General features: G+C 36.3%; 1 protein-coding gene across 1 annotated transcript; it reads right to left on the bottom strand.

Annotated features, from left to right (window-relative positions):
• Positions 1–8,893: 8,893 nt before the first annotated feature.
• On the bottom strand, positions 8,894–9,509 carry LOC105815478 (deoxyuridine 5'-triphosphate nucleotidohydrolase, mitochondrial). The gene has a single exon (XM_012650647.1). The coding sequence runs from the start codon at positions 9,507–9,509 to the stop codon at positions 9,015–9,017; it is 495 nt and encodes a 164-aa protein (XP_012506101.1). The 3' UTR covers positions 8,894–9,014.
• Positions 9,510–10,010: the final 501 nt, after the last annotated feature.

Raw genomic sequence — 10,010 nt, 5'->3', positions numbered from 1 at the left:
CTTTGACTAGGTTGAATTGCATAAGAGGTGAATAAGATATCTCATCCTGCTTTCAGATTCATCATTAGTATTGCAATTTTATGTTATGCTCAGATGAAAATGTTAACTTAAAAAAACCTGGTGAGTTTTCATTACTTCCATGAAAATTGAGTGCATGTAACATATAATCAATCTATTATTTGAGATAAAACCTGGAATTGAAAAAAAAAACAATGTATCAAGTTTTAGTTAAAGAGAACTTATTCAAAACTAATTTTAAAAATTGCCTGGGTTTGCCCATCACTGGTAGAATCCAAAGATAGAATAAAAATGGAGAAATTGAGTTTCAGTGTAAGAGAACTTTATAACTTTTTGAATTATGAGGAATAAAATAGCTTTAAGAGTTTATCCCTGCTCTCATATCTTCTCTTTTTTTATTTTTATTTTTCGCTTTGTTCCTGGTATTGTACCTTGCAAAGAATTGAGGCTCTGTCAACAGTGTTGAATTAGGGATCTCAGAAGCAGGAGCATGATTCTACGAAAACAGCCCTTTAGAAATGTCAGTTTTATTAGGGCAAGCCTATTTCCAAGTAATAGACCCAGCAACCTAAAATTCAGGAGTGCCACATAGCAAATAGATGAGAGAAAATAAAATAGTAGTAGATTAAGATTTATAGGCAAATAATTTTCTAACTGATTTGTGTTGTATTGTCTCGAGCTATAGTATTGTCGGTATATTTGCAGGTAATTTCAGCAACAGATTTATGTCTTCATCTAATTTAAACATATGCCTTCATAAAATGTCCACTTTCTTTATCTTCCTATAAATAGTGGCATTTTCTCCATTTCTTTATGAAGGAGTGGGTCAAAAAATAGCTTTTCTTCACAAAATATATGTCTATTTAAGAGCACTGCAGTCCAGACAGGACACAAAAAAATTATAATAAAATCATGGCTATAACTTTCAATCAATCACCAATCAGGAGCTACATCTTTCCCTTTGGATTATTTGAAGCAATGTGGGACAGTTGAAAGTGTTCTGGACCAGGGGTCCAGATACTGATGACTGGGTAGGTTCTGCCCCACCATGAGACTTCATTCTCTTTTGTGTAAAATAGAAAAAATAATGGCCATTGCCAAAGGTTGTGTAGGCCTCTTCTAACTCTAATATCCCATGGCCCTTATACTGGCTATGTGCTGGCCAATTAATTATGCTAGGGATATTTTACTTACAGGAAATATTTCTGATGCATGATTAATAGTTCATGAAAAAGCGTGGATTTTCAGATGTGTTGAAAGGCAAGAATGCTTATATACATTTGTCTCTCTTTGACCCCAATCATGTACACACACACACACACACACACACACACACAGACACACACGCTCATACTAACATATGCAAGCAGAAGGAATTCATAGAAATGAAACAAAGAATTTTGAAAAATTAGAAGCACACAGCACACTGCTGGACATTGGAGGCCAAAGATAATTAGTGGTGACATCTCTTTGAAAAGCGGACTTCAGGCGGCCAGCAAAAAGAAAAAAAAAAAGATAACTTCCCAAAATGTGAATTTTTCTGGAAATGTCATAAAAGCTACCTTAAACTCTTAGTCTTTAATCATGCTTTCTCAGCATTTTCAATACACCATTTTAAACTTGGCATTTCAAACTCACCTTAGAGAACATTTTAATATGCATTTTTCATTTGCACTAGAATCCACAGATTACCCTTTGGTTTTGTGTAGTGAACTCTCAAAACTTCACCAAATATGAAGTGTCGAGACTGCCTGGCACTTAAGATGAGCTCTTGATTAAACTCTAATCTGCCTGCTGACGACATGGTTTTGTTGTATCCACCCCCAGCATTGTCTTACTGATAATACATACAAAGAGGCATACGCAAGCCCAGGTAGCCATTTGGAGGCTGCTTGAAATAATATTTATAATAATATTAATAAATATTATGATGTGATTATCATTTATTGCTTACTATGTATCAGGTAATATTTTTTTTTTTTTTGAGACAGAGTCTCGCTTTTTTGGCCGGGCTAGAGTGAGTGCTGTGGCGTCAGCCTAGCTCACAGCAACCTCAAACTCCTGGGCTCAAGCGATCCTCCTGCCTCAGCCTCCCAAGTAGCTGGAACTATAGGCATGTGCCACCATGCCTGGATAATTTTTTCTGTATATTTTTAGTTGTCCATCTAATTTCTTTCTATTTTTAGTAGAGATGGGGTCTCGCTCTTGCTCAGGCTGGTGTCGAACTCCTGAGCTCAATCGCCTGCCTCGGCCTCCCAGATTGTTAGGATTACAGGCGTGAGCCACCGCGCCCGGCCCAGGTAATATTTTAAACTTGGTATATTTATTAATTTATTTCACCCATATGGTCCTAAAATGTAGGTGTCCCCTTTTTAACAATGAAGAAACTAAGGCACAGAGGCGTGAAATAACTTGCATGCCATCACACAACTGGAACAAATATATTTTAGGACACAGTCTTGGTGTTCAGACACTTAGTTGTCACATTTTCTGTCCATGGAAGAATGGATTGGAAGTTAGTCATATTCAAAAGTGCAAAATTTAATAAACTCGGCTTTTTGAACTGAAATAGAATGGCTATTCTTCTACACCTGTTTGCAGCCTGTTACCAAAGGCAATTGCAACATTGGAAAAGAGAGCGTAGGACTCTCCAAAGTCAAAAGGTATTTGACATCAATACTGTTGAACTACAGGGCCTTCAAGTTCCAGCTTCTTCAGACGGTTGCTTTTGTGGTGGCAACAGAAAACTTGAATCCCACAGTATTAAATGGCAGAAATGGCAGTAAAATGCATCATTTTACTCAAACTGGTATTTTACAATAACCTGCTTTTAATGTTAAAGAATCGTGGTTTGAAAAAATTAAATCATGTTAAAAGGACATAACCAAAAATAAGTGCTCTGTGGACTCTCTATTGCCAATGCCTTCCCTAAAGACAAATGCTTTGGATAATTATATGTGTTCCTGCTGTAATTTAACTTTAATTCATCAAAGACTCTGCTCATACCCATGTCTCTTAAATAAGCAATTTACACACCACCTATTACTCATTTCCTATTATAGTGCATGGAGCTTGAGCTCTGCTACATACCCCTCTTTCTTCTCTCTCTTCCCTCAGTAATCATTCGTTCATTCACTAATGCAGATATTCACTTATTCAAAGGAGTTAGTTATTGACCAGCATCACTTCTCTAAGACCTGAGCATAGTGCCATAGAAATATAGTTCTATCGGGAAAAGGCAGGCAACAAATAAAAAATTTAATATGTCTAGTAATAACAGGTACTAATAAGAAAATTAAAGTGGGCTAAGGAAATAGGGAGTAATGAGGTGATTGGTTAGGAAAGTTCTCACATTTGAATGGAGGCCTGATAAAGTGAGTGAGGGTCTATGTGGATATCAGAAGAAAGTATACCAGGACGAAGGGGCAAAAGATTAAAAATTTTAAGTCAGGAATGAGCTTGGCATTTTCTATAATGACTAAGAAAACAAGGGAGCCAAGCCTACACCATGAGAGGGCAAGTCATGGAGTGAAAGAGGTAATAGGTACCAGGCTGTGTCAGGCTTTCAGAGCTCTCAATACAGCCGGGCAAACACACAAGTCTATTTAATCACCCGATCACTCCCAACCCTTCCTCTACCATTCAAATACCAGATGACCTTGCTTCCTATTTTACTAGAAAATTGAAATCAATCAGCAGCTTCTCTCACATACTTTTTCTTCTTCCTTGCTGCTATACAAGAAATGTCCTTGTTCCAACATAAAGTGAATCTCTCCACTTGTACACTAATTTATCACTTCTTACTTGTTCAGGGACACTTCTTCAACAACTCTTCCCTTTCTATTCTGCATCAGAAATTTTCACACTGTACTAAATTATTTCCATAAAAGTCCAAGTAAGCTGTTAATACTTCTATTTTAAAAATGAAAAAATACCAGCCACAGTAATAACACTTCTATCGATCCCAAGTCTCCTCCTAGGAGCCACCCTGGTCCTTGCCTTCTTCGTAGTAAAGCCCTTTGGAATATCCATTTATGTGTCCTATCTCTAACTCCTCTCTTGTAACCTATCTTTAAATGATCTCATTCAGGATCAATTTTCCTTGATATATTAAAATCCGGTGACATAGTTGATTGCTCTCTTCCCTTTGTTACATTTTGTTCACTTGGCTGGGAGAGGACCATGATTAGATAATGTCTTCATTTTCTCCCAACGTTACTGGTTACTCCTTCTTAGCCTCCCCTCTGATTTCTGCTTCACTTCCCCAAGTCCTGGCCACTTATTGTTGGCAATACTTTCTCAGTGCTATTTAGTCTGTTTACTCCTCTTTCTCTTCCATTTTTAATCCATACTTATTCCCTTGATAATGTCATCTATCCTTATCATTTTGAATACTGGCCATATGTGGAAAAATCCTGAATTAATATATTTAGTTCTGAACTCTTTCTTTATTTCTACATATATGTACAACTTCCTCCTCAATTTGAATGTCTAACAGAAACTTCAAACTCATATATCCAGCTGTCTACTCAAATTTAAATGCCAAATAGGCATTTCACATTCAACCAAAAATGATTCCTGATATCCCCTCGCAAAGCTTCTTCTCCTGTAGCCTCTTTCTGCCAGTGGATAGCAACTTTATCCTTCAAGTTGCTGAGGCCAACATCTTTGGACCCATAACTTGATGTACTCTTTCTCTCACACCCAGCATCCAGTCTGTCAGAACATGTATCCAACGTGTAAGCCCTTCTCAATCTCTCAGTTAGCACCTTTTTTTGAGTCGTCAGTCATCTTGAGACCAGATTCCTGCAACGGACTCCCAACTAATCTTTCTTCTTTTAGCTTCCCCACAACATAGTCTACCCACAACAGAGATCCAGAGCGATTGACGAAACTAGATTTACAATGAGCCTCTCCTTACTCATAATCCTTCAATCTTTTCCAATTTTACTCAGGACAAGGATCAATTTTCTTACTGTGGCCTGAATTATAGAAATAATTATATAATAATTGTGGCATCAAATGTGGATTAAGTAAATAATTGAGTCCTCTTTTTCTTGGACATTCTCATCTAGCAATGTCCCCCTCTCAGACTCCATTTCAGTTGCACTAGTTTCCTATTTTAACTTGCATCTACCTGGGAGATTTGCCACTCTCTTGCCAAGGCCTATCTTGACCGTGCTCTACTGCAACTTTACATAAACACACACAAACACAATCCGGCACTCAGCACCCCTTTTCCTTCCTCTATTCTTTTTCCCCTTTTTCTCTTTCTATAGCAACAATCAACTTGTAATCGAGTATGTAATGTACTTATTTAGTGTGTTTAGTGTTTGTCTCTAAGGAGGTAGCAGAAGTGCCAGTTACAAGTGTAATGAATTAGTCCAATGGCGGGATGCCAATAGCTTGGCCCAGGGTGACACTGGTGAAGGACAGAGGATGATCCTGTCAGACTTGGAATATGCTTAAAAATAGGGCATAAATAGATCCCCGTAACACTTGCAGTAAATAGATTTAGCGTACTGAAATTGAGAGGAATGGGAAGAGATACCGGGGACGGGAGGGTATAAGGTAAGTTTATTTTGGACATGTTAGTTTTTATGTAATCTTTAGACATTCAAGTAGAAATAACAAGTAAGCAACTAGCTTTTTTAGGTCCAATATTCAGAAGAGTGAAGCTGTAAAAGATTGTGTGTGTGTATGTGTGTGTGTGTGCAGTATTAGATGTGACCACCTAACAAGTGAGATAAAAAGAGAAAAAGCTCAGAACTGATCTCTGGCACATTCCAAAAAAAATGAGTTGTAATAGACTATAATTTAACAAAAGAGATAAAAATGACCATCATATTAGTAGGAAAAACAAGTTATGATAATATAGGAAAAACCAAGGAAAGAAGACAAGATTAACTATATCAAAGGCTTCTGATAGAGCAGTGGAGGTGGAAATAATTAACTTGGAAGTATGAAAGACATTAGAAGCCTTGATAAAAACTCTTCTGGTGAATGATGGGGATAAAGGCTTTATTCTAGTGGGCTAATGGTGATAGAATAGGATGAGAAGAACAGGACCATAGATTCTTATGAAGTTTGCAATGAAAAGTAGAGAAATGAGACAGTAGCTGGAGGATGTAAGTTTGAGGAAAATTTTCTTTTGTTTTTGTTTTGTTTTAAGATGGAGGATATTGCCACATATATGTATCTTGAAGGGAAAATGACTTACTATGAAGGGGAACAATGTTGTAGAGAAAGATGAGGCAATTTCAGGGTAAAAGTGTGATAGGCACAGGCAGGAGAGGATAGCAAGACTGGAAGAATAGATACAGACACATCACAGGTATTTAATTTTTGTAAGAAAAAGGAAAGCAAATGTGAGGGAGGGGTTCTCTTAATATACTGATATCACAATAACAAGCATTGTTTAATTAAAAGTCAGTGCTTATATTTGTAGTAGGATGTTTACTGGAAATGCTTATTAGAAACCAGCATAATATCAACATGTAATTACATATTGAGCTGATAGAAAATAATACAAAAATGGAAAAGCTAATGAGCCAGAACTTATTAGTGTGGCTTAAAATTCACAAGTGGAAAACAAGGTAATAAAAAGTATTGAGATTGGAGGAGAATTTTGGAACTATAAGGAATTATAATTATGATTTTTACCATGACCAAAGGAGTCATGGGATTGCCTAACTTTTCACTCTGAAGACAAGGGAAGAGGAGGTAAATTGTTCCAATGAATAAATTTACAGAAATTGTTATAGAGAAAATAAAATAGTTGGAATGAAGTGATTATGTATCATGAGATTTTCTTCTCTGATACTAGGTATCATTTTCATAAGTATGAAAAATTGGTCATTGCTTTGGTCAAATCACTGTACTATTTCCTTATGAAACTTTGTCCTTAGTGTTAATAATAGACTTGCTTTTTTTCATCTGTTTTGTTTTCTTTGTCTTTGTGCATAAATCTTTTACCACACTCTAACAAGTATCTCCATAAAATTTTCCAGAGATCAAATCTTTCATATATACACAGCCTTGAGGTCTCAATTCTCCAGATCCAGAAGACATTGCTTTCTTGGTAGCTGCCATCCTGGGATTTTTCTTTACTTTTATTGTGTGACTCCCTGTTTCTCCTTATCTGTGTGGCATATTCTGTTGCCCCAATCAAGTTCTTTATTTTTTTAAAGTTAGTCCCTTTTTTGGTTGAACATATCCTCTAATAATATCATTCTGAGTTTGAGTGCATTGTGGATACATTATTTGAAACATAATGTTTGAAAATATCTGTATCCTCCCTTCCACAACTGTGTTATGACTGTGTGTAAAATTCAGGTTGAAATTTCTTTTTCCTCAGGATGTTGGAAGGCATTTCTCTGCTGTCTCCTAGCTGCTGTTGAGAAGTCTGAGGCCAATCTGATTCCAAAACGTAAATATGATCCATGTATTTTTTAATCTTTCTCTTGGAAACTCTTCGTATCTTTTCTTTATCTCAAGTATTATGAAAGTTTATGACAATGTGCCTGAAATTTTGTTGAGGAAACTTTATTTGCATCTTGTGGGTTATTCTTTCATGAGCATAATGATTTGGTTTTTCTCTAATCTGCAATGTGTTATCAATCTATTAATTTATTGGTATTGAAGACTATAGTTATCTTCAAGTTTTATTAAAAATTGCTATATTTTCTTGAATACTTGCTTTTTTTTTAGTTTAGAAGATTTTTAAAAATTTTATTGACTACAGAAATAATCTATACAATAACTCAGTACATACATGCCTACATATGTAATTCAAACAATCTTCACAATATTTAACTTTGTGATACGTATTGTCCTTTGTCTATTCAATTTTTTTAAATGCTGGCTGTATCCCATTGAGTTGATTTCATGACTCCGCTAACAGTGTGACCCACAGATGGACGATTACATTGTGGGGTATTAAATGGAGGGGTAGAAGGACCTGGGCGGCCCAGAGAACTGCCAGGTCCAGCTCCATCTGTATGCCCACATCCTCAAAACCAGGTCTAGTGATTCTCACAGTGCAACTGATGGACAAGACCTAAGTGACACCCACAACCCTGCTATCAAGGAGCCTGAAAAACACAGTAAAGAAAGCACACTAGCAGAAAGTTGCAATAAACATTAATCAAACTAATCTACAGAATCAGCCCATATCGGCCATGAAATACTGTTATACATAGTTCTTAAGCTATGTACTTGGGATGGAAAAACCTAGTGGCCCAAGTATGTATTATTACATTCATTTTATCCCTATTAAATTGCATATTTTCTTGGATACAACCTATTATAGCTACTTCAGTGAGGGAAACATATAACTATGACTAGTACAATTTGTCTGATGGGACAAAATTCAGGGGAATAATACAAATGTAACAAATTCCCAAGTTACATGTCATTTCACAAACATACCACTACCCAGTCAACCCAGGATCTACCAAAAGAAAGATAAATAATAATAAAAAAAATTAAATATAGATTTCTTCTGACCATCACAAAGAATCTTAAGATTTAAAAAAAAAATTTAGACTAGTGAAGAGAAAGGAAGAAGAAGGAATAACTTTAACCTCTCCTTTTCATTTCTTTTAGTTCAATATATGCAATAATTTGTATTTGTGAAAGAAGATCATTGAATAAAAGGTATTGCTTATGACTTAAAGCAATTAAAGCAAAGTAAGTTGAAGGGGTATCATATATTGAACAGAGCTTTTTTGTATCTGTAATTGATGCACATTTAATTAAAAAAAGACATTTTGCATTTAGGTCACCACAAAGCAGATTTACATACAACTATCAATTACAGAAAAACATATGAAAGTAAGTTTCTATGTGATCCCAACAGATCATAAAAAAACAAAATATTTTTATAGAAGGTTAAGCTACTAACTTTATAGAAATGCAAAACACCAAAATAAGCGAAAACTCTTTAGTTTTAAGAAAAAGGTACAATTTTTCATTTTCTATTCTTGGTATAAATTTTAATTGTTTCCAGTGGAACCAAAACCTGCTGAACCTCTTTCAGTGTCATCCAAAACTTGAACTTCTTCTATTTCTGGATAAAAAATCCGTTCACAAATAAGCTGCGCAATCCGATCACCTTTTTTTACTTCAAACTTTTCTTTGCCAAAATTAAACAGTACAACACCAACATTTCCTCTATAATCTTCATCTATGACACCAGCTCCTACATCTATAAAATGTTTGGCAGCCAAGCCAGAACGTGGAGCTACTCTTCCGTAACATCCAGCAGGAAGAGCTATCTGAATGTCTGTCTTCACAACAGTTTTCTCCATAGATGGTATTGTGTAATCATAGGCACTGTACAGGTCGTAGCCCGCAGCCCGTGCGGACCCCCGGGTCGGGGCCGTGGCGTGCTCCGACAGCCGGGCAAAGTGGAGCTGCATGCTGCCCTCCTCCGCGGGCCGGGCCCGCTTGCTGGGGGACACAACAGCGGTCTCTTCAGAGCAGGGCATGGCGGAGCAAGGAGTACGAATGGAAAAGGGAAGGAGAGAGCATAGGATCGAATACTTGCTTTTGACTTATTTCTTTGAACATGCATTGAGCTGAAAGCACATCAAATAGAATATGAGATCGAGAAATTAGACATAAGAAGAAGTTTTTCAAAAGAAGATAGACAAATAGCCACAAAAAAAGGAAAGCAAAAATTCTCAGCATCGTTATTCATCAAGGACAGGCACATTAAAACTACAGTGAGATACCACCTTACCGCTATCAGAACGGCCATTATTCAAAAGTCAAAAAAGTAGATGTTGGTGTGGATGTGGTGAAAAGCAAACGCTTTTACACTGTTGGTTGAAATGTAAAGTAGTACAACTTCTTTGGAAAACGGTATGGAGATTCCTCAAAGAAGTAAGTGTAGAACTACCATTCAATTCAGCAATAGCACTTCTGGGTATCTACCCAAGGGAAAATAAGTCATTTCATCAAATAGACAACTGTACTCGAATGTTTAT

This window comes from Propithecus coquereli, unplaced genomic scaffold (genome assembly GCF_000956105.1).
Source record: "Propithecus coquereli isolate 6110/MARCELLA unplaced genomic scaffold, Pcoq_1.0 Scaffold337, whole genome shotgun sequence".
Taxonomy (NCBI): domain Eukaryota; kingdom Metazoa; phylum Chordata; class Mammalia; order Primates; family Indriidae; genus Propithecus; species Propithecus coquereli.
Note: the sequence above shows the minus strand (reverse complement) of the source record. Positions and strands in the feature narration are given on the sequence as shown.

Bases quoted from the DNA above. Each gene is read 5' to 3' on its own strand.
- LOC105815478 (XM_012650647.1), bottom strand. From the start codon at position 9,509: ATGCCCTGCTCTGAAGAGACCGCTGTTGTGTCCCCCAGCAAGCGGGCC.